Here is a 25,726-nt window from a genome sequence, read left to right as displayed (position 1 = left end):
AACCATAAAAATCCTACAATACTTCATAGGAAGCAAAATTGCAGACTTATGTAGTAGCAATATCTTTACAGACACAGGTCCTAGGGCAGTGATGGCGAACCTATGACACGCGTGTCAGCACTGACACGTGTAGCCATTTCTGATGACACGCGGCCGCTGAGGTGGCCGCATGCCGAGGATGAAACATTTGTGAAATAATGTTTTTTCCTCAAAGTGACACACTACCCGAGTTATGCTCAGTTTTTTGGCGAAGTTTGACACACCAGGCTCAAAAGGTTGCTCATCACTGTCCTAGGGCAAGAGAGATTAAGGAGAAAATAAACAAATGGGACTACATCAAAATAAAAAGCTTCTGCACAGCAAAAGAAACCATCAACAAAACAACAAGAAAGCCCACTGCATGGGAGAACATTTGCCAATGTTATCTCCAATAAGGGTTTAATTTCCAACATTTACAGGGAACTCATACAACTTAACAAAAGGAAGATAAATAATCCAATAAAAAAATGGGCAAAGGACCCAAATAGACACTTTTTGAAAGAGGATATTCAGAAAGTCAAGAGGCATATGAAAACATGCTCGAAGTCACTAATAATGCAAGAGATGCAAATGAAAACAACGAGATACCATCTCACACCTGTCAGAATGGCTATTATCAACAAATCACCAAAGACAAGTGCTAGAGAGGATTCGGAGAAAAAGGAACCCTCCTTCACTGCTGGTGGGAATGCAGACTGGTGCAGCCATTGTGGAAACAGTATGGCATTTCCTCAAAAAATTAAAAATGGAACTGCCATTTGACCCAGTAATACCACTTCTAGGAATATATCCCAAGAAAACAGAAATACCAATCAGAAAAGATATAAGCTCCCCAATGTTCATAGCAGCACAATTTACAATAGCTAAGATTTGGAAACAGCCTAAATGCCCATCAGCAGATGAGTGGATTAGGAAACTATGGTACATCTACACAGTGGAATACTACGCTGCTATAAAAAAGAAGGAAATCTTACTATTTGCAGCAGCATGAATGGAACTAGAGAGCATTATGCTAAGTGAAATAAGCCAGGCAGTGAAAGAAAAATACCACTAATTTATGGATAATAAAGAACATTATAACCTGATGAACAAAAAGATAGATACAGAGGAAGAAAAGCATTGAACAGACTGTCAAATTACAGCAAGAAGGCTGGGGAGTGTTGGGGTGGGGGGTAAGATCAACCAAAGGACTTGTATGCATGCATATAAGCATAACCAATGGATACAAGACACTGCAGGGCGGGGGGGGGGGGGGGGGGGAGGGGGCGGGGGTAAGGGCATGTGCCTGGGGGGTAGGGGTGGCCGGGGGAAGGTCAATGGGGAAAAAAAGGAGACATATGTACTACTATTTGTAATACTTTAAATAAAAAAAGAAAACATCATGAATGTTCACTTTCTTATTTATTGTTATCATCATCTCCACTGGAATATGCTTTAGGGACACAAAAGCACTAATCACATCTAACATACATACACTTTATTGAAATGTGTTTACCCATTAACTGAGATATAATCAGTAAAGTCTCCCATCGTAGGGATACTTTTATAAAAAAGCACTCACATTCATCAATTTCTCCTACTGAAGTTACAGCACTCCTTTGTCTTTTTATTGTATTTACTGGCATATTAAACTCATTTACATAGTTTGAGTCCTTCATTTTGTTAATTTTGCCAGGGCACCAAGTGACTCTTCGTTTTATTTTTGCCTAAAGAGGAAAAAAAATTAAAATTACCTCACCCAGATAATAAAACAAGGGAACTAGTTTCTGTTTTTTAAGAATGATAGCCTTGGTAGAATTCTTATCAAGCCTAGTTTAAGATCTTATCAGCCTAAGGACATACTGAGATAAGAAAACATACTCAAACTTTTCAAATCAGTGTTTAACCCCATCATAAATTTGATGAAACTATTTAAATTTTTTAAAAAATTGGAATCTTTACTTGTAAGTTTCTCCAGGACTTAGTTGAAAGAAATTGGGTAACACATAATCCTTAAAAGAAGCACCTTTGGGAACCCAGCTTGAAGTGGGAAGGAGCAGACAGGTGGCCCCATTTGAATTTCCTCTCACAGTCCCCTTCACAATGCCAGTTATCTTCCAATTTGGCTAACTAATGCCTTCACCAGTGCTCCTGGTCTCATTTGTTCCTTTCTCTGGTGGGACCCTGCTCCCTTAATGACCTGTTCATTTGTCCTTTTCACTAGGCTCCTTCCTCTCAGCTTTACAAATGCACAAGCCTCTGTTTGCTTTTGATTAAAACAAAAAACAAAAAACCACAAAAAAATCTTGACTCCTTAGCTACCATTTTCTTTGTTTCTGCACCATCTTCTTCCTCATTCCTTCAAAGACACCTACCTCCTGGTTCTTATCCCACTCAGCTAGCTGTCCTCACCACTCACTCCACTTTGCTGGTTTCTCTGCCTCTGCCCACCTTCTGTTTGTGGTTTTCCATGTTTCATAGCTACCGTTCTTCTCTTATCCCTCTACTAGTACAAGCATTGTCTCATCTTATTTGATCCTCTCAACAATCCTCTATTACCATATCCATTTTATAAAGAAGCTGAGGGTCCAAAAAGTTTGGAGAAGTTGTGTACGATCTTACACCTAATTGGTGGCTGAGCCCAGGCCTGTAACTTCAGAGCCTATCCACTAACCACTCCACTGCATTGCCTCTCAAGATTTTCTGTATGATATAGATATTTGTATAATACAGATACATATCTGTATGACTGCATGCTTTCATGCTCCTACCACACAATATCTTTTTGCTTAAAATAGACAGCCCTTTCCACAGCCTGCTCTGCAAAAGCCCAGTCATTAAAATCCTTCACTTCAAAGACTTTCAACTCAAATCCATCTGCTCCCAACCCACTCCTGAACCTTGCCATTATCTGAAATTCCTAAACCTGGACCTCCTACTCTATCTAAAGTTCCTATCCTTCCACCTCATTGACTCAGTCAATCCCATTTTGGCTATCAAGCTTAAGAGGGAGCTCTATTCCCTTGATCTACTTCCTTCTTCTTGCCAGCTCCCTCTTGGTTCTCATCTCATCATCTTAGATTCCATAGATGATCACTTGAATCATGTTTTTGGGTCAACAGCCTCAAATTATTTGACCCATTCTCTGTTCCTTACACCTATTCCAATCCAGTGAACACTCAATGAATTACACTACCTCCTCAGCCTTCATCAGTCTCCTGAACGCTGTCAGAGCCACACAACCAGAAGTCTGGCTGCTAACATCACCTGGGTCTTTAATGCTGCCTGGCCACACTCCTCTCCATGAGGGCTTTCTTTTCATTACAAAGGCTAAACTACTGCAAACCCTTAGCATGTCTACAAACTTGTGTCTTTACCATCTCCTGCCACCACAGCATTAAAAATAAATAAATAAATAAACCTATTTCACAAAGAAAATATAAGCCTAAGTTTATGAAAGCATTACTTGCACTGAAGCCTATCATTTCCTCTGTCCTTGTTATAATGAACAGGTGTTTCTCTCTCTACCTAAGTCCAGACCTTCTGCTGTATTTAAGATCCCATCCCTTTGGGCCATCTCAACCCACTGCAAGGTGGCTTTCACTCCCAACACATAACACAAAATGCTTTTGCAAGTGAGCTTCTTGTTTCTAAATCCCAATTTTTTTTTTTTTTGGTCTACATGTATCTTATTGAACTTCTCAGTAGAATGTGACACACTGCCTCTCTGGAATAGTCTCTTCCTCTCATGACCACATTCACTGTTTCCTTAACTCTACAGCTTAACCCTAGGCTCCTTTATGGATTCTTCTTCTCTGCCTTTCTTTACCTACAAAGTTGCTGTTTCTTGGGGTTTTGTCTTTGGCCCTCTGTTCTTTTCATTCTCAACATGTTCCCAAAGCAAGCTCAACAATTCACAAGATTTTAATTTGGATCGATCTGTAATGTTTATGTCCAAATGGCTATCTGCATCTCAGATCTTTCACTTGATTTTCATACACTTGCATTTTCAACTATCTGACACCTTTAATGTCTCAAATCCAAACACTAGCAGCGTCACTGCTCTATATTCCTTGTCCCTTAACGCAATGAGTACTGCTACCAGCTATCCAGTAAGCCTAGCAATGCCTGCAAGTCATTCTGGAAACCTCCTTCTCCCTTTCCCTGCCTCCCATATTTAAACAATCACAAACTCCTGTTGAATCGCCCTCCCAAATAGCTCTTCAGTTTATCCAATATTAGAGCCACCATCCTTGTAGAGGCCCAATCTAATGTGCATACCAGTTCTACACCTTTCTAAAACGCAATTCTGATCATGTTACTTACAAGGTTTTGTTCCTGTCCTTAGCATAATGTAAAGTTTAAAACTTTCAATGTGATTTAAAATGCCCCTGCCACCAGAACATTTTAAGTCCAAGAAACAGGTTTTTTCACAACTTCTGTACATGTAGATGTCTTCCTGAAATACTCATCCCTACATCTTTAATTGGGCTATTTTCTAATCATCACTCAGTCAATACATAGTTCTTGAGGTCTTCTATATACCTAGCATGGTGATTTGAACATAATATATATTAATAATAAGCTTAATAGCAAATCTTTATTGAAGGTTTGCTATATGGAATGTTAAACACATTCTATATTATTTCTCACATCAATCCTATACGGTAGGGATCAGGCTGTCTCACTGATTAGGAAACTGCAGCAAAGTATCTATACTTATAAAAGGGGAGTATGCTAATTAGACTGGGAGACCTTCCAGACATCCTTCTGGACAAAGCCATGGTGGCGGGGCCGAGGCAGAGGCAGTTAGGAGCGATCAGGTCAGCGGGGGGCGGGGGGAGTTGGGGGCGAGCTGGCCAGTGCGGGGGGCAGTTGGGGACGAGCAGGCTGGTTGGGGGTCAGTTGGGGGCAATCAGGCAAGCAGGGGAGCAGTTAGGGGGCGATCAGACCAGCAGGCAGAGGCAGTTAGGGGTGATCAGGCAGGGAGGCAGGCAAGCAGTTAGGAGCCAGCAGTCCTGGATTGCAAGAGGGATCCCAGATTGGAGAGGGTGCAGGCTGGGCTGAGGGGCACTGCTCCTGTGTACAAATTTTGTGCACCGGGCCTCTAGTCTATAATAATGAAAGCATAATATGCTAATTAGACCAGATGTCCTTCCGGACGAAGCTGGGGCTGCGAAGGAAGCCCAGGTCCCGGGTGCCTGCTGGCGGCTGGAGGGAAGCCCGGGTCCGGGTGCCAGAGGGAAGCTGGTGCCGGCAGTGGGGGGAAGGCAGGCCTACTCTTGCACGAATTTTGTGCATTGGGCCTCTAGTATTTAAGAAATTGCTTAAGGTCCTGAGTTAGGAACTGACAGAATTGGGATTCAAATCCAGGCAGTTCAGCTCCAGAGGTCATTCTCTTAACTATTACACCACCAGACCCCCAAAATATTTGTTAGACAACAGATATCCAACTATTCTAGTAGAAACAAAAAGAACACATACTGGAAGCCAGAATTCTGATCTCTATGTTGACTTATATTCTAGTTCAATTTTCCTGAGATGAATATTTGTTTAAAGAGAAAATATTCCCTCTCTAGATGTCTATGGCTCCCAATCACCTAATCAATTTCATTAGAATTTCTTAAGAAGCACATTTCAAATCTATTCCTTGACTATATACCAGACTTTTCTAATTTGTATCTCTGCATGTGGGAATCAGGAATGTGTATAGGCAAATGCACAAAAAGTTCTGAGTTTCTTGAATATACTGTATCAAAGGATAAGAAATACATTAACTAGAGAATAAACATATAGGAACGCCAATTCTATTCTCTATATACCAAGTTTAAGCTGTCAACATTTACATTTTTACCTTTAATTCTTGTTGTGATGTGAGGGAAGAAGAGGTCACCAGCATTCGTGTTAAGTTTTGAATTTTCTCAATCTGCACTTTTTGAAGCAGATCTTTTTCTTCCAAAAGTTGAGCCAATTGGTCTTTTTCCATTGCCTGGGCCCGAGTCTCTATAGAAACCTAGAGAACATAATATTTGGTTATATTAATGAATATGGCTAGGTTTTAAAACCTTGATAAGTAACCTAAAAGAATATAAATTGAGAATCATGAACATTTTAATGTTCCTAAAATAAAATACTCTACCTGCAGAACACCAATATGCAGTTACCATAACAGTTTCTCAATTTTATAATAAAATCAGTAAAATATACAGTTCTCCTCATGTGCATACTCTGTATGCCATGTATAAGATTGTAACAATGCTGTTAGAGCAATTCTATTTAAACAAACAAATAAATAAATAAATACAAGGAAGGGAGAGGGAGAGAGAAACATCGATTAGAGACATCTATTGGACAGCTCCTGCATGCTCCCTACTGGGGATCAAACTGGCAACATGGGCATATGCCCTGACCAGAGTTGAACCATGACCTCCTGGTTCATAGGTCAATGCTCAACCACAGAGCCACCAGCCGGGCTAGAGCAATTCTATTAAGTGCCTGAAAATATATAAATAACATGCAGAGAAGTCAGAAAAGTAGAGACCTGAATATCTACTGCAAAAGAAGAGATTTTTCTTTTAAGACTACCATATGGCATCTCAGAGTTCATCTTTTAAAAGATCACTTGGGGACCATAACGATTAAAACAAATTACAATGACAAGTGATGATGCTATTTTATTAGATTATACTGCGGGGTTAGAAAAGGAATTCAAGATAACATGAAACTACAGAAAGTCGTTTTAGAGGCTGTTACATGTAAAGAAGGTGTTGTTTGCAAACAAAGAACATTTTGAACTTGAAAAACACTCTTACATGTAAACTATTACCAATAATTTAGTCAAACCTTCTCTTCTGTGCAAAAGAAATCAATAGCTTATAGAAATAATAGGAGTTTGTATAAATGCATTTGCTTCTGTTGGGGAGAATTACTTGAGACAATTTTTGTCTCCAAAGAATTTGCTAAGTGTTGTATAAAATATTATGTTAAATCTGCATAAAATCAGGATTAAAAATGTATTTGTTAGTAAAAAAAAAAAAAAGTAGTTTTATGTAATCATACATGGTTTCCCTTTTTAACCCACTTCCCTATATTTGTGACAATTTTTAAAAGTATCTACTTGGCCTGGCTGGTATGGGTCAGTGGTTGAGCATTGACCTATGAACCAGAAAGTTTCAGTTCGATTCCTGATCAGGGCGCATGCCCAGGTTGCAGGCTTGATCCCCAGTGGGGGGTGTGGAGAAGGCAGCTGATGAATGATTCTCTTTCATCATTGATGTTTCTCTCTCTCCTTTTCCCTTCCTCTCTGAAATCATAAAAATATATATTTTAAAAAAAGGTATTTACTTGGCCCATTTAAAAATCTCAAATTTTGCCCTTTGGAAATAAAAAATGAAATAGAAAATAATTGCAAGAAACCAAGTCTTTCAGTTTATAGTGAATTAAACTAAAACTTTTGAGTTGATTTCTTCTTAGTTGAAAACTGTTCTAAAGTTAGGTGACATGACACATACATTGATGATTTAAGAGCCTTCCTGAGCATTTAGGCAGATCTCAATTCTATTTCTGTCCCATTCTTTACTGAAATACATGGTTCATACATACCTCCTCTAACTGTTTTTTAAGGTCCATTATTTCTTTTCTATATCTTTTCAGGAGAGCTTCGTCACTTGATACCTCATTTACATAAGGAGTATTCTTCATATATTTAGCAGTACTGGCAAACTGGAAAAAAAATACGAGTGTTAAGTGCTCGAATCTAAAACATTTATTTTAGTCAATATTTAGGTTTCTTGTAGTTAAGTTTTGTAGAGAAAAATCAATGCTCTTTCAGGGTGGCTTAATACTTTTCAACACAAAGACATTCTGTGTGCTGTAACAATTCCTGTAATCTACCCTGAAACTGAAATATCTTAAAGGAGAGTCAACTACTTTAAAGAAAGATGGTGACAGAAAACCTACAAACACTGGCTTACTAGAATCCCATCTACCCTTCAAAATCCAATGCAAACTGCTCCCTCTACCTGAAACTTTGTTTTAGGTCAAAATCATCTGTTCTTCCTTTGAATTCTATCCTACTTATTAGCCACGTAACTATTAGTCCAAGACAATTATGTTGGAAGACAGTTTAATCTTCCCCATAAGACTATAAATTCTGTGAAGCCAGGGACTCTATCTTCTATCTTTGTTTCTCTGACAGTACCCTGATCCAGTGCTCAATAGCTCCTTAAAGCAATGTTTCTTAAAGTAATTATCAGAAGTAACTTTAAGTGGTAACATGAAGGTGACCATTAAATCACTGAACCCTTCATTGAAAAAGCTATTCTATTGAAATCTCTCATCTTTCTTTTAACTCCCCCTCCCCCACAACAAAAACAAACCCAAAACAGAAAGTACAGGCTTTAAGCTCAGAGTCAAGGCATGCAACAATTAGCTAGCAGGAATTTAAGAATTATTGTTATAAAGACAAACACTTTTTTGAATCAACTTCCAACTGTTGCAAGTGATTCTAGTTTTAATTTATGGGACTGATAAAAAGTATCCTTCTATAATAAATTAAGTAAAAAAGTGAGTTATTTAAATAAAAATATTATGCTAATTTCAGTAAAAGTGTTGGATGTGACAAAAATTGTGGAGATGAGATATGAATGATTAAAATCTGGGAAAATTAAAAAATTCTATTTAGTAGACAGCACATTAATTTTAATAGGTATGTTATGTCAATGAAAAAAAGAAAACACAGCTAGCCTGGCCGCTGTTGCTCAGTGGTTGGAGCATCAGCCCACACAAAGGGTTGTGGGTTCAATTTCCTGTCAAGGGTTGCAAGTTCGATTCCTGGTCCTAGTCGGGGTGCTCACAGGAGGCAACCTATTGATGTGTCTCTTCCACATCAATGTTTCTCTCTCTTATCTTCCTCCTTCCCTTCCATTCTCTCTTAAAAAAAAAAAAAATCAATAGAAAAATAAATAAAAACAAAAACCCAAAATAAAACCAAAAAACCTACAGCTAAGCTTAGTAGGCATTTTTTTCTTCTTTAAGGTGATTCCCCCCCCCCCCCAAATTAAGTTGAGATAAAAAAAAAAAAAATCAAACTCACCTGGAGAGTACTAAGAGTTTCATCAAAAGACACTGGAGTAATTGTGCAGATAATACGTGTTTTGGCATTTCCTCCCAAGGAATTCTGGAGAATTCGTGTTAATTTGCTATCTCGATAATTTATGAAACCCCTGGGTGAGAAATGAGTTTGGGAAGAAAAAGAGTAAGAATTTTTATATAACAAAAATGATTACTTTATTAATGAAGAACTTTAAAGTAGCTACAGCTTTATAAAAATAAATTCTTTTCAGGTTAAAGAGGGCAGATAAAAATTACTGACTATAAATATTTAAAATAAGTTAATTTAGCTGGTCATAGTCATAGGTATAAGAAGTCATGCATGCTCACAGAATCACAAAAGCTTTTGAATATCTGAAAGAAATCAGCACTTTTATTTGTCACTGAACTATAATAATTTTCAACCTCATGAAAAATGTAAGCATTAACAGGTAAATGACAATGGGATAAACTTACCCAACTTGTCCATCACTAAGTTTCTTGATCACTTGTCCCAAAATAAATAAACTTCGATTTATATTACAGCCTTCCTTAAGTCGCACACCTGCATTTATTAAACAAATATGAAACCTAAAATTGATTTCTGTACTACATGATGAACTTATTTACCAGTAACTTATACAATAAATTAGAAATAAAAGGGTCAGATGCTAATGTCTATGCTCTCGACTAGATCTGAGCCCACCTTTTATACCACTGGTAGAAGGAGCCCTCTCCCTATTCCTCCCACCTATTGAATGAATCAGCAAAGTTGTCACCTGAGAGAACTAGCAAAAGGAAAGTGACTACGAATCAGGAGGAGGAAAAGCCCATTTCCCAGAAGAGCCTCTGACTCCTCAGTTCAAATCTATTTTTTCCAAAACTCACAAGCAACTGTAGACTTACAATGAAGTTAGTTCCTATAGGCTCACAAACAAAAAAGTTTTCATTTTAAAATTGTTAATATGCTCAAATGGCTCAAACATTAAAAAAAAAAAATACATTGAAAAAGCTCTCTCTCACTTTTTAAAAAAAATATATTTTTATTGATTTCAGAGAGGAAGGGAGAGATAGAAACATCAATGAGGAGAGAGAATCATTGACCGGCTGCCTCCTGCACGAGCCCACAACCTGGGCATGTGGCCTTGACCAGAATCTAACCTGGAACCCTTCAGTTCACAGGCTGACGCTCTATCCACTGAGCCAAACTGGCTAGGGCTCTCTCTCACTTTCATGCTTCATTCAACTTATTCCTGTTTCTATTCCAGCTAACCATTTTTATTAGTTTATTTTTCTAGAGATTTTTATAAATATTAAGTCCATACATATTACTTTCTCCCCTTTCTTTTTTACACTAATAGTATCCTAAATACACTACTTTTTCATTTGGCAGCTGTTATTTCAGGTGCATTATTCAGCTATGACTATAATATTGCTGCTAAACAACTCAGCTTAAAACAACAAGCATTTATTTCTTATTTACAGGTCTAAGAATTCACTGGTTTGGTGGGTACAGGCCACCCTCAGCTGAGTGTGTCTATGTCAGGCTGAAGGAAATTAATGTAGAGAGGTTTGACATCTTTATGATTGTGAACCTTCCCATCTAAGTATGCTTTTCCATTTGTGTAAGTATATGGTTAGGTTCTTCGTGTCTGTTTTAAAGTTTTCTTTATGCTGGTCTTGTGAAATTTTTGTTGAGTTTCATCCCAGGTATTACATCCTTTAAGTCATTGCTGTAAATGGAGTCTTTTGTACACTTAATATTCTAATTGGTTGTTGTTTGTATCATGAGTTTTTAATGTCAGAATATTAATTTTGTACCCCACTACCTTTCTGAATTTCCTTACTGATTATGACAATTTGGTTTTCATGGTACTCTCAGGAGCTTTCCAGCTATATAATCCTAATATCTTCATAGTTTTAGTTTTTTAATTGATGCTACAGTAGCCTGAAGTAACTAGCTAGATACAGAAGCTGATTTTTGTATTAAAGACCTTTATTACAAAATTATTATTGCCATTACGTTATTAGTTTCTAAAATGCATGCTAGCACTTTTTATTCTGTAAAACAGGAAAACATTCAGACCAACACTGCATGAGTTTTCATTACCTTCAGCACCTGTTTGAGCAGCTCTTTCACTGCCTGCAAGATCAACCAAATTCTGAAAGAGATGGAAATAAACCTTTAGGAAGGGTAACCTGAAATAATGAAATCCAAACTGAAAGAACATTTTTAATGCATGGCTTATCTGAACACCACTCTTATACCGCTGTCTCTCACCCCACTGTCTAGGCCTTCTCTTTTCTGAGTCCAACTGATCTCTATACCGTGTTCCTTAACTATACTGTATCCTCCATAATGCTGACAGAATAGGTTCTCTAGTTCCTACACAAAGTTTAAAACTTAACAACGGTGAACATGATTCTTTACAAGCTGGCACCTGTGTTGCTCCAACATTATATATATCCATTGCTTATTCTTAACTACTCACTAACTGGAACTATACGCCCTATGCCCTACACACCTCATGTGCTTCCACACTTGCAAGTGCTATCTTTTGCCACTCCCCTTTAGTTAGTTTGAACGTTCTAGTATGCCTTTACTCATTATTCAGGACCAAAGGCAAATGCTACCTCCTCAATGCAGTTTTCCCAACTTTACCCTTCATCCCACCTTGAATGCATTGCTTTTCAACTGTGTACAGAGAGGTGTTTACAGATATGGCTTATTCTTATAGTGCTGAGCTGTAATCAGCACTATAAGAATAGTGCTGATTTTTTTTTTTTCAAGAGAACATCACTTTTATTTTTAATCTGTCATCAACAATGTAAAACTCTAATAGGTATTCTATCCTGGTTTTTATAAAGGTAAAAAGATTACATTGGTTTAGCTACTTTCTATGAAAGAAACTACAGCAATCACAGAAGAGGGAAAATTTGAATGACCTCCAAAAAATGCACACTATAAGCAAAGGGGAGTGTACATGAAATCAAATGTCTGTTAGATTCATTACTTTTGAATGCACAGTGACAATTCTGGAAACTGTACATGATAGAATCACAGAAATGACTTAACCAGAATTACATTTTTATGTGATCATCAGACCTTCAAACAATCCTTGAATTTTCCATGTTATCAGTGGTTTTAGAGAAATTTCTGTTTATCACTCCAAATATAAGTTGTGTAACAGCATCAAGATGGAAGTATATGAAATATAAGGATTGAGCAAAATGTGAATTTGAAAGATGTCTAATCTACTAGATCAGGTAAAAGGGGAATGGGTAGGTGGTAGGGTTTGGGGAGGAGGATGATGATTGGTTACAGCTCAGCACTAGTCATTTGTATCTCCCAACACATTGTAGCATCTTTTAAAAAAAAATATTTATTTTATTGATTTTTTACAGAGAGGAAGAGAGAGGGATAGAGAGTTACAAACATCAATGAGAGAGAAACTTCGATCAGCTGCCTCCTGCACATCCCCCACTGGGGATGTGCCGCAACCAAGGTACATGCCCTTGACCGGAATCGAACCTGGGACCCTTCAGTCCACAGGCCGACGCTCTATCCACTGAGCCAAACCAGTTAGGGCACATTGTAGCATCTTTAAAAGCACAGGCCCCTCTTTCATTTCACAAATGTTGTTGAAAAAAGTGACTGCCTATTATGGTGCAGATGGTTTGTTAGGTACTAGGAATACAACGTGAACCGGACAAATAAAGGCTCCTGCTCTCAGAGAGCTTATCTTCCACATGGGGTGGGATGAGGAGAGGAGGAAGTTGGTGAGAAGAGAGAAAAAGACAAACAGAAAAGAAACATTTCATGTAAGTGTAATACAGGTAATTTAAAAACTGCTGGGAGAGAAGAGGAAGGGACGGAGAAAGTTGTTTGGATCGGGTGGTTGGGGAAGGCCTTCCATTAAACCAGGGGTGAGGAATCTTTTTTCTGCCAAGGGCCATTTGGGTATTTATAATGTCATTCGCTTAATATAATTCAGTTAATATAAATTTATGTTGCTATGAATAAAGCTCCTAGATTTATTGAATTTCCAGTCCTGCCAGTGGTTATCTTGGCAGGGCCAGACTAAATATCCAGCCCACAGGGCGGACATTCCCCACCCTTGCATTAGACTAAGATCAGAAATGACAGAGAAGAGGGAGCCAGCCATGCAAGACCAAGGGAACTGTATTTAAGAATAAAGAATAGGGGTGTGCAAGAGGCAGCTGATCGATGTTTCTCTCTCATCGATGTTTCAACTCTCTATCCCTCTCTCTTCCTCTCTGTAAAAAAACAATAAAATATAATTTAAAAAAAAGAATAAAGAATAGACAGTTCACCCAGTCACAAAGCAATAACAAGCTTAGTGCATTCAAAACATAGAAAGGGCAGCACTGGCAGAGTGAGTTAAAGATAGGACAAGATAGGGTAAGAACTCTGGATTTTCTAAGTGCAATGGGAAATCATGAGAGGGCTTTAAGCAAGAGTGACATGTCTTGATTTAACTTTCTGAAGGATCAACAGGTGGAGAAAGGATTGGGGAGGGGCAAGAGAGGCAGCAGGGAGCCCCGATAGGAATGTGAGTGTGAAACAACGGTGGCTTGAGCTAGGCAGGTAGCAGTGGAGACAGTAAGTAGTGGAGGGATGTTTTCTTTATTCTTTCATCTCCAGAGCCCAGTACTATGCTCACAACATGGTAAAGGCTCAGTAAATATTCCTAATGCATTTAAAGTCAGAGGTTTAAATTATTTCTCTGTGGAGACTTGAGGGAATGGCAGGTAATTCTGTACCATTACTTTGTAGTTCTATCTCAGATACTTATTTCTCTAAAATACTCAGAGAAGTCTAATCTTTTTTGTAGAGTATCTATTACAGATAACCCACATACATAATAACAGGGCAAAGTGGTGATGAAGGCAGCATGAATTAAGGTATAAGATGGGAACGAGCATTAGTATTCAAAGATATGAAGAATCTATAAGAGAGGAGCTCATGTGGAGTACAAAGAAGTAAAGTTAGATGGGCCAAGAGTGGCCAGATCTTGACTATGGGAGCGACACAACAAAATCAGTACTTAATAACATTTGAAATGAAGATCAAAGTCATGAAGCCAGGTCCAGGAGAATGATATAGCAATTTAAGAGAGATGAGTACCTAAATGAATATGACACCCAGGAGAATGTTGAAAGATGAAATCAGTAAGAAATGGTTATAACTGGATAAAAGGGAAGGCAGAAAAAGCCAAAATGACTTGGGTTTCCAGCCTAGGTGACCAGGATAATGCTGGTATAACTGGAAAAATGGAATATTCATTATGATAGGAAGAAATTAATTTGGTTTTAGACACACTGAAGTTTGAGACAAGAGTGGGACATCCTATATAATAAAAGGTTAATATGCAAATAGACCAAACGGTGGAACAACAGAACAACCGGTCGCTATGATGTACACTGACCACCAGGGGGCACACATGGAACATGGTGGGTGTCAGCAGCAAGCGGCAGAGTGTGGAACAGGGCGGGGGTTGGCTGCGGCGGCATAGTGGAGCAGGTGAGCTGGGGCGCCAGGCCAGGGTGGGGTGCCGGTCGCTGTCATCGGAGTGAGCCTCTGGTGGTTACTGAAATGTCCTTGCTCCTGCGTGTGCGGCGGTCCTGCCCAGTGCTTGCACCTGCTGCCGACGCTGGTCCCCCTCGCACTCACTGCCGGTGCCAGAGCTGCCGCTCACAGCCACTGCTTGCACCGGCCCCATTTCACCCTCAGCCAGGGCCAGAGCTGCTGCTTGCACCTGCTGCCAGTGCCCGGCACCGGTCCCAATTGCTAGGCACTGTCAGCAGGTGTGAGTGGTGGCTGCCAGCCCTGATTGCTCTCAGGGATTCTCCACCTCCCCCTGTCCTGAGAGATGATCGGGGCTGGCAGCTGCCACCCATACCCACTTATGGTGCCGGCCCTGCTCACACCCGCTGCTGGCACCGGCCCCAATCGCTCCGCACTGTCAGCGGGTGCGAGTGGGGCCGGCGCTGTCAGCGTGTGGGAGTGGTAGCAACGGGAGCGGAGCTGCTGGCAGACAGGGAACCAGGAGCTGTGGTGGGAGGGGCCGGGCGGGGGCACGGAGGATGGGCCGAGACTTGCCCCTCTGCTCACTGCAGCCTTGCGGCCCCCTGTGCCCACTGCAGCCTCACAGCACACATTTCCTTTCAAGGTGCACGAATTTGTGCACTGGGCCCCTAATACCATTACTATAATCATTAGGGAGACATGTATTAGAACTTAGAGACTCTAGATAGAATAAACATTTGGCCATCATTAACACAGAAGTGATAACAATGTCTGAGAGCACTCATGGGAAGTAAGAAAGGCCACAGAACAGCCTGTGTGTTTGTTAGAGGGCTAGGAGAAAAGAGGCCACACAAGGGCATAGAGAAGAAGCACAGCTAAGAGAACCTGGATCTTATCACAGAAAGGCTAGGAAATGCTCAGTCACCTACAAAGAGTCAGAAAATGATCCTTTGGGGAACACTTCTTCCCAAGAAGATACTTAAGAGTGAGAGGCTGGAAGGTTGTTGGATCAGATGGAACCTATGGTCCCTAATGAGAGCATCAAACAATATGAGAAAAGTCATCAAACGGATCACTGAACATGTCAAGAGTATTAAAGCTAAAGTATTAAGAGAAAAATTGGAAAAGTAGTGATATATCACAGACCAGGTTTGGAAAACAAAACAGAAGGTAAGTTTTTTGCTGTTAAATTAAAAAAGATTAGTTTACTAAAATAAACTTTGTAGTTGTATGGTAAAGTAAGTAAAGTAAACTAGAATTAGATATTTAATTAAGACTGATTTTTCAAAATCTAAAAATGAACAAACATATTATAGACTATTACATTTTCCCCCTGAAGTTTTCAAATCAAATAGCATAAACTTAAACATCAAGCTAAAGAATTTAGGCATTGAAGACAGAGAATAAAACAATAATGATAATGAATAAGAAGGAAGCATGAGAAGAGACAGAAATGATATAGAACAACAATGTGAGGCTTATTTATGTGAAAAAAGGAATGTTTGCATCATGCTTATAGTCACTTATTCAACAAACAGGACTGAACATAAACTACAGTATGTACAAGTGTTGGGACTACGAGATGAATGAGATATCACTCTTGCTTTCCAGGGATTTACAGTCTAAAACACTGTGTTTATAATATAAAATATACTTTTTTATTTACTTAAGAATGAACTTGAATAATGTGATTTATTTTTAAACCATCCCACTTAAGTTTGTTTATCTCACAAGTCTTAATTCCATTGGCTGAGGCTAAAAAGCCAAAAAACAAAGACACTGACTGCCCTCCACCCCCCAATTCCAAGATTACCGGTAGGTTAACTCTTAAGTGTGTATGAAAAACAAATAAACAAAAAAACCAAAACCAAACAAACAAAAAAAACCCAAACAAAATACAAACAAACCCCCCTTCATTACTTCAGAGAAAGCCTCAAATCCTGCAGTCCTGACATTTAAATTTTAGGAGATCCTTTAAATTCTTCCTACATTTTAGCTAGTAATTTCATGCTCCGTATGACACCAGTTAAACCACCATTTATAGATGGTTCTATTTAAAATAGTTCAGTTAACAGTCCTTATGAAACCAAACACCCCACAGCTGAGTCCAATTTTGCTTTGGCCTATAAGGTAACATTATCATGGTTTATCAATACTCACCAAGTGGGACACCTTGACAGATCCTTCACAATTAGAAGGTTCACCTTTCTCTCTGCTTTCCAAAATCTAGAAGGAAAAGGAAACTTGTAGAAAAATTATTGCATTCTTAATTGGAAAGACCAAATAAAGAATTACCTACCATCCTAAAAATGGTATGAGAACGACTGCTTCTTTGATTCATTTTTGTAATTCCATAATGTCTATTCTCTGTAAAACATGAGTCATATTTCAGCAGTGTATGTCAAAACTTTAAAAATTAACTTTTATTTTAGCTTAAAAGTAAAAGTGTGACTTGAAGCCTAAATGCATTCAATTGAATAGTTTTTACAATGTTTTGAAGAAATACAGAGTAAAGTCTTACTTTCTCCCTTTCTGATCCACTTCAAAGCCATTTCTGATGTAGAAACAACTTCTTCTGTGAGGTCAGATACATACACATTCCTCTGAAACAAGTTTAATTATGGGAAGAGTAAAGAAATAGAAAACACTTAAAAGTTTGCATATCAAAAAGAAGGTGCAAACTATGATAGAATACATTTTTAGAAGTTAAAAATGCAAAATGAAAACTCTAGTATGAAAATAAGTAAACCTATGATATTTACAATTTACTTCCTATATCAAAGCACACCAAATTCTAACCTGAAACTTCCATCTTGCTCTTTTTAGGCACTTACACCAATATATTACAGCTGTCAATATTTAAAAATTACACATATAGGGTGGGCAAAAGTAGGTGTACAGTTGTGAGTATACAAAACACAGAATTTATTTTAGAATGTATTCTTGTATTATTATACTAGAGACCCGGTGCACAAAATCTGTGCACGGGAGGGGGGGTGTCCGTCAGCCCAGCCTGCACCCTTTCCAATCCAGGACTCCTTGGGGGATGTCCGACTGCCGGTTTAGGCCCGATCCTAAACCGGCAGTCAGACATCCTTCTCACAATCCTAGATCGCTGGCTCCTAATTGCTCACCTGCTTGCCTGCCTGGTTGCCCGTAACTGCCCCCCACAACTGGCCTGATCACCCCTCACTGCCTCTGCGTGCCAGCCTGGTCACTCCTAACTGCCCCCCCCCACCCAGTCTGGTCACCCCTTACTGCCTCCCCCCCTTGCTGCCCTGGTCACTCCCAACTGCACCCCTCTGCCGGTCTGGTCGCCCGTAACTGCCCCCCCCCCCCCCCACTGCTAGCCTGGTCGCCCCCAACTGTCGCCACTGCTGGCCTGGTTGCCCCCAACTGCCTCCTCCCCCCAACCCCCGCTGGCCTGGTTGCCCCATGCAGCCTGTTGTTCAGTCATTTGGTCATCCTTCACTAATCCCCCTGCCGTCCTGGTCGCTCCACACAGCCTGCTTGTTCAGTTGTTTGGTTGTCCCTCACTAACCCCCCTGCCGGCCTGGTCATAGGCAGCCATCTTGTGAGGGTGTGAGGGTCAATTTGCATATTACCTCTTTATATATAGGATTACTAGAGGCCTAGTGCACAAAATTCGTGCACTTGGGGGTTGGGTCCCTCAGCCCGGCCTGCGCTTGCTTGCAATCTGGGAGCCCTTGGGGGATGTCCGACTGACAGCTTTGGCCTGCTCCCCATGGAGAGCGGGCCAAAGCTGTCATTTGGACATCCTTAGCGCTGCCGCGGAGGTGGGAGAGGCTCCTGCCACCACCGCTGCACTCGCCAGCCGTGAGCCCGGCTCAGGGCTTCTGGCTGAGTGGCACTCACCCTGTGGGAGCGCACTGACTACCAGGGGGCAGCTCCTTCATTGAGCATCTGCTCCCTGGTGGTCAGTGTGCATCATAGTGACCAGTCGTTCCGCTGTTCAGTCGATTTGCATATTAGCCTTTTATTATATAAATTTGTTACAACTGTAAAACTACTTTTGCCTACTGTGTATTGCTTAAAAAGGGATCTTTATAATCACTTAAGAAAAAATAAAATAAACCATAGATACAACACTTAAAAACAGAAATTAAAGGTAAATGTTCAAGAACAACAATCCCAATAAATAAGTCTCTTTTTTGAGCTACATTGTTAACTCTGCTACTCACATTGAAGTCTTCCCGAATTATTAAAGGCTTCATTTTTCGAGTGTCACAAAGTAAGTCTGTAATGGTTTCATTGTATATTTCCATGTAAGACACACGCAAGAGAAATTCCCTATCAGGAAACTAGAAGAAAAAACAACAACAAAACATTAATCACCCATTTAGAAAAACCTAATACTAAATGTTTATGTGTTAATATTAAATATTAAAATATTGTTTGAGAAACTATCTCCTTAAAACAAACAAACAAACAACCCCTAAAAATCCCCTATGGTTCTCTATTAACAATGATAAACACAAAACTATACAAAAGCACTGTTTCAGAAAAATACAGTATCATAGAATTAGAAGAGTGTCCAGTCTAAATCTATAAGCTCAAAATAAAACCCTACCCACAGATGTTCAAATAAAAACATTGAAAATCATTAAAATAATAATAAGTAATTTAAATGCAATCAACTCTTAACTAATTAGGCTGCCTTATCTGGCCCTTTGCTGCCCTTGTCTTTTATCTACTTCTAGTTTTAGTGCTCCTTGGTAATCACTGGTAGTTAAACAAAGGCAGTGAGGAGTTAACCATTCTGATAAGACTTTCCTGTTCCTTAATGCCCATTTTGTGGTCGGAGTATTACTATTTCAAGCAAAAAATGAAGAACTTTAAGCTCTGAAGTAAGTTTGTAAAAAGAAAGTAAATCTATGCCATGCCTTTCTTCTCTCCCCATAGATAATCAAGAGATAACTGTAAATCTACTTCCTTTCATCATTACAAGAAAACACTGAAGTTGCCATCCTATTATTACTACTTTTACCTGTATATACTGGAAATTTAGCTAAGTTATTTACCTTCTCAATTTTTTGGAAAATGTCATGAATTGCTCTGGGTATTACTCCCAAATAATCTCCTGAACCCATCATAGTATATGTTTTTCCTGAAGCAGTCTGCCCATAGGCAAATACAGTACCTGCAAAAACAAAACACACACACACTCAAAGGTTTAAAAAAAGAGAGAATACAGAGTATAAAACTATCAATATTTGTTGAACAGATAGCCCAGACTAAAATGTTTCTGCAATGAATACAAACCATTGTAGCCTTGTATGGCAGAATCTATGATGGGCACTGCTATTTCTTCATAAACATCTTTAGTGGTTTCATTACTATCAAAGACACGATCTAAACAAACAAACAAAAAAACATGAGTTAAACCAAACAAACTGCGTTTTCTTCTTAATTAGTAGTTGCTCAAAGAAATAAAATTGTCAGAATATAGTATAAAATATTTAAGACTATATTTTCTTCAACTTTTTGGTCCTCTGAAAATATACTTTTCTGTAAGGTAAAAATGTGTTGGTTCTCACACCTAAACCCCACCCAAACAAACAAACAAACAAACAAAAAACCCACCCAAGAAAACATCATCTATGCTATGTACTTTCAAGAGGCAGTAGGGCATAGTGGCTGAATATGGAGTCTTGAAATAGATTATCTGCAAATCCTGGTTCTGAGACTTACTAGCTATGTGACTTTGGGCAAGGTGGTTGATATCTCTGTGCCTCAGTTCCCTAATTTGTTAAACTAATACGCTATATTATTTTTTTCATAGAATTATTCTAAACATTAGGTCAGTGGTCGGCAAACCTCGGCTCGCGAGCCACATGCGGCTCTTTGGCCCCTTGAGTTTTTAGCAAAGGCCAGCTTAGGAGTACCCTAATTAAGTTAATATAGTTTAAGTTTAAAAAATTTCAATCGTTGTACTGTTGATATTTGTCTCTGTTGACTAATGAGTTTGCCGACCACTGCATTAGGTTAATACTTAGGAAATGAGAATTATTACTATTCTTTGGGAAATTTCAATGTTTAGAATATCCAGCGAAAAGGACTAGCCCAAACGAAACCAACAAAAGCAAACATTTGAAAAAAAGCTGAATTTAGAGGGAATGACCATTTCGCTGGTTGCTAAAGGCTAGGTTTAGGACAGACAGCATTTGCCCTGATGAATTCACTAGTCTAGGAAGTGGTTTTCTGCTTTTGTTAGCAAATTAAAAATGGACCACTCATGCAGTGGTTGCCTCACATTAAAAAGCTCACAAGCAATTACTTTGTGAATCAGGAGGGAAATGGATCATCCTACAATGAGAAATTCAGTGATCACACTGCTTGCAGCACACCCATATATCTACCCTGTTGGCAGAACTATATGGAAAACCAAAGTTCCATCCGAAGGCTGCTTAGGCATGATGATTTCTGAGCAAGGAGAGATGACGGGATGGTTCAAATCTCAATGCCATCTGATGCAGATAGGTGAATGAGTCAAAGTCCTCAATGGGCATATACGGCTTCTGAAAATCTGTAGTACCTGAGTCGAAATGCTTTCGCATTCATTGCTTTTGACTTTATAATCTCTGGCACATATTGCTTTACCTTTTAAAAAATTATGTTAATCCCCTCAAATAGTCCTTTACCAGGAATCATTTTCTCTACTATATGTCTTGGCTCCAGAACCTTATATGCTGGCTTTCTACATTAACACTGTTTTGACACTCATTCCTAAGGTTGTTGAGAACACTTCACTGTCGCTCTTTGGTGCCTAAGTGGCAGCATGGTAGTGTGGCTAGAACACAGATCTGGACTTCCACTTGCTGGCTGTGGACTCTGGGCCTCTGTTTTAGTCCTGTTCTAAAATGGGAAGGTACCTATCACATAGTATCTACTCCATAGGCTTGTTGGAGGATCAAATGAGTTAATATTATGAAGAGCTTAGAACAGTGCCTGGCACATTGGCAACACTATTTCATATTAAATCAATACAACAAAATCAGTCTAGTCAACCTTCAGGGCAGGGGTGGGGAACCATTTTTCTGTCAAGGGCCATTGGGATATTTATAACATCATTCTCGGGCCCTACAAAATTATCAACTTAAAAAGTAGCCTGCTACATTTGGTTAAACACTTTAATTAGCTTACCCTAACGTCTTGGCAAGGCCAGACCAAATGATTTCTCTGGCCTCTACGGCCCATGTTCCCTACCCTTGCTTTAGGACCTTTAAGTCCCTTTGTCCTAGGTAGCTCTCCCTCATCCTGCAGGTCCCAGTTTAAGTGGTACCATTTCAGACACCTAGCTAGATCCCCCACTATAAACTTCCACAAAGCTTGCCATAATAAGTGTGATTACTTATTAAGGTGTCCCTTCTGACATATGATAAGCTCCTTAAAAACAGGGGTGAGCCCTTGCCATATTTCAGCAAAGAACGAATATCTTCCCTACTTATTGTTTAAAGAGATTTCTTGAAACTAACTGTGGAAAAAATACTAAACTGAAAGATCTTAAAGATGACTTGACATTAAGTGACATATTTTAGGCTTATGAAGTTTTAGGCCATAAGTACACTAATAAATAAGAGGGAAAAATGATAGTTTTAGTCATAAGACACCCTGACCATGACTGTGTTTAAATATCAATTTATTATCTTACTTTTCATACATGGATGAGCAATTTGTTTAAGGTACCCACTGAAGCAGTTACCAAAAGGCTTGGCCTCATCTTTAATGACAAATCCAATATTATTCACAAGCTTTTGTACTCTTTTTGTTATTGCTGTTAATCCTCAGCCTAGGATATTTTTTCCATTTTAAAAATATATATATATGCTTATTGATTTCAGAGAGGAAGAAAGAGGGAGAAATAGAAACATCAAGAATGAGAGAGAATCACTGATCAGCTGCCTCCTGCATACCCCGTACGGGGAATCAAGCCTGCAACCCAGGCATGCGCCCTGACGGGAATCAAACTTAGGACCCTTCAGTCCACAGGTCAACATTCTATCCACTGAGCCAAACCAGTCAGGGCTTTCCATTGATTTTTAGAGAGAGTGGAAGGGAGAGGGAGAGAGTTCGTTGTAAAATGCCTGAGTGCCAGCCAGTAGGATCTTTCCAACAGGCCAGAGAGAAACATAGATGTGAGAGAACCACATCGATTGGTTGCCTCCGCACAAGCCTGGACCAGGGCTGGGGATCCAGCCTGAAACTGAGGAACATGCCCCTGACCAGAATCAAACCAACCGGAGACCCTTCAGTCCGAGAGTCTGAGCCAAACCGGCTAGAGCAAGCCTTTGTACTCTTAATAGGAACAGAATAACAGGTTAACTTTTGATGTTAGTATAAGCTTACCAAAATTAAAGGATTTACTCCCATCCACTTGATAAATAGCATTATTGCCAGTTTTCCAATAAACTTGGGTAGCTTCTCCAAGAGCTTCTTCTCTAAAACAATAAAACACTGGATTTTACTATAACTGGTCACAGATAATTTAAAACATTTCATTTTCTGAAGACTATTTTGAAAGATGGTAATGACATCTATATCAGATAAACATGGAAAATCCACCTTTGGGGGAGGGGAGGGGGGAGTCAACACTTTTAAACAGGCCTTCAATCACCTCCTGCCCTCTCATGGGAGTTTCATTTCGAAGCTCTTCACTCCCACCGTCTTACCCAGTACCGGCAGCTGAAAGACACACCCAAAATGCAACCCTGCTTACGTCCCTCTCCCTTAAATCCTTTTTTTAAAAAAATATATATTTTATTGATTTTAGAGAGGGAGAGATAGAAACATTAATGATGAGAGAGAATCATTGATTGCCTGCCTCCTGCATGCCCCCTACTGGGGATCGAGCCCAAAACCCAGGCATGTACCCTTGTCTGGAATTGAACCTGGGATCCTTCAGTCCGCAGGCAGACCAGTCTGCAGGCAGGTGCTCTACCCATTGAGCCAAACCAGCTAGGGCTCCCTTAAATCCTTTAAAAGTCACCTGAAGTCCTTACTATGGCACAGGAGACCTGTATTATGTTTCTCTCTCTTCAACCTTATCTTCTAAATTCCTATATCTATCCTAACTCCCTACAAACTAATTACCTGAAGGTTCCCACAGGATAATAGATTCAACCCCTCTGCACCTGGAATATCCTGACTAACCCTTCCATTAAGTAACTTTATTCTTTCACTAGAAGCCTGGCACACGAAATCGTGCGTGGGTACGGTCCCTAGGCCTGGCCTGTGATCAGGGCAATCTTCCCCAGCTGCCCGCAACCGGCCTCGCCCTGGCTGCCACCCACCCCCAGTTCCCCTTTCGCCATCAGGCCATCGGAGCCTGCCGGCCAGGGAAAGGAACCAAGAGGTGGTCAGTGCGCCTCACAGTGGCTGGCCCAGTGGTCGTTCTGCTGTTAGGGTCAATTTGCATATTACCCCCCTTTATTATATAGGATTCATGAAAAGTGTCAGGAGTTTCCTGACACGAGCCCTGCCTCTCCCCCAAACTGTCATCTCACCCAAGGGCTATGAGGCCTCCAGCAAACACTCTCCACCAGCCTAGGGTAACACTTGCCAAGATGTATTGTAATAGTTTCTTTATGGGGTGAAGGCCGGGGACTAGAGAAGCAAACAGACTTTAGTACCTCCCCACCCTGCTTCTTCTCTACAGCATTTATTACTCGCATATCAACCTTTAACATTCTACATGTTTTTACTTTACTTTGTCTCTCCCGCCCCAATGTAAGATCCACAGGGCAACGATGACAGTATCTGTTTAGTACAGTACACAGTACTAAAAAAAAAAAAAAAATCCATGTAGATTACCAGTCATTCCACTTTCTGCATGTTGTATTCAGTCATTGTCTGAATGAAGCATTAGGTGCCTACTGAATATGATGCAATAAATAAATAAATAAATAAAAATAATAATAAAAAAGACAGGCTCGTCCTGGCTCTTCAGGAGTACACAGCCAGGAGGCAGACAGGTCCGTGTAACATGCCTGAGTGCCAGTGGGATCTTCCCGACAGGACTTTCCCAGCGGGTGGGTGGGTGGGTGGGTGCGGGTGGGGGAGAAGCAGCGCAGGGCTGCCTCTAACGTGGACCACGCTGAGTTTTTTCGATTTCAGAGACTCCGCAGCTGGAATGTATCCTTTAGATCCTTCCCTGCTACTTGACAGATAAGGGAACCCGGGCCTGCAGAGGGTGAGCGGATCAAGGAGGAGGAGGGACTCCAGACCATTGTGCACACCCCCAGGACACCGACCACAGCCCGGAGAAGGTCAAGGGAGGGGGTGGTGGGCGGGTGGAGGTGGGCAAAGGGTGGGGAGGGAGACACCTACGATAACGCCAATATTAAAATATTTTTTTATTAAAAAACTAAAAAGGATAAGCAGCCGAGTTACTAAGCAGCGGCGCCCGGCGGCAGCAACTCTGGGAAACCCCGCAGGCTTCACCTCTTGGGCTGGGGCCGCAGGGCGCCGGGTCGCGGTCGGGCGCACCTACCTGCTGTTGAGCGGGCGGACCCGCACGCAGACGGCCACGGCCCCTTCCTCCGCCATCCTGTCACGTTAGACCCCAGGGAAGCGGCCTAGACCCTCCGCGCCGGCGATGCGGAGGCCGCGGGCCGCCCCGCCTTTAAGTTTAAATTTTCCCAAACGCCGCTGCTGATTGGGCGAGGTCTCCATGACGTCAAGGGCCGTTCCACCTGCGTCGCGGCGCGGGGGGCGCGAGGCCGGCGGGCGCGTCCACGGATATGGGAGTGGGGGAAAAGGGTCTGGAGGAGGGTGGGTGCAGTGAGGGATCCGTGATAAATAAATAGCTATGACCTGCTAACAAGCCACTGAAGTGCAGGACCCCACTTCACCCTAAAAGTTTGCAATATGCAGAAAAAACACACATTTTTTTTCACCTACCAAAGAGAATTATGACCTTTAAAGAATCAAAGTGCCCCCCCTCCACCCCCGCCACAGAAAAAAAAGAAGGGGAAAAAAAAGAAGGAAAAAAAAAAAAAAAAAAAAGAAGAAAAACCTTTAGAGTCACTGCCCAACCTGGAAACAAGA

At 40.4% G+C, this 25,726-nt stretch overlaps 1 protein-coding gene across 5 annotated transcripts in view; it reads right to left on the bottom strand.

Annotated features, from left to right (window-relative positions):
• Positions 1-25,293, bottom strand: part of CENPE (centromere protein E) — a 73,959-nt gene extending 48,666 nt beyond the window's left edge. For all 5 annotated transcript variants that reach the window (XM_079775159.1, XM_079775155.1, XM_079775157.1 and 2 more), the window contains exons 1-14: positions 25,170-25,293; positions 23,027-23,118; positions 19,943-20,032; positions 19,702-19,820; positions 18,862-18,981; positions 17,181-17,262; positions 16,959-17,026; positions 16,820-16,885; positions 11,219-11,270; positions 9,586-9,673; positions 9,113-9,242; positions 7,621-7,740; positions 5,873-6,031; positions 1,601-1,745 (exon numbers count right to left, since the gene is read on the bottom strand). In XM_079775159.1, the coding sequence (XP_079631285.1) occupies positions 1,601-1,745; positions 5,873-6,031; positions 7,621-7,740; positions 9,113-9,242; positions 9,586-9,673; positions 11,219-11,270; positions 16,820-16,885; positions 16,959-17,026; positions 17,181-17,262; positions 18,862-18,981; positions 19,702-19,820; positions 19,943-20,032; positions 23,027-23,118; positions 25,170-25,225 (1,387 nt within the window). In that variant the 5' untranslated portion in view covers positions 25,226-25,293. The remainder of the gene's footprint in view (positions 1-1,600; positions 1,746-5,872; positions 6,032-7,620; positions 7,741-9,112; positions 9,243-9,585; positions 9,674-11,218; positions 11,271-16,819; positions 16,886-16,958; positions 17,027-17,180; positions 17,263-18,861; positions 18,982-19,701; positions 19,821-19,942; positions 20,033-23,026; positions 23,119-25,169) is intronic.
• Between the last annotated feature and the right edge of the window lie 433 nt (positions 25,294-25,726).

This window comes from Cnephaeus nilssonii, assembly GCF_951640355.1.
Source record: "Cnephaeus nilssonii genome assembly, chromosome: 1".
Lineage (NCBI taxonomy): Eukaryota > Metazoa > Chordata > Mammalia > Chiroptera > Vespertilionidae > Cnephaeus > Cnephaeus nilssonii.
This window is presented reverse-complemented; position numbering and strand designations above follow the sequence as displayed.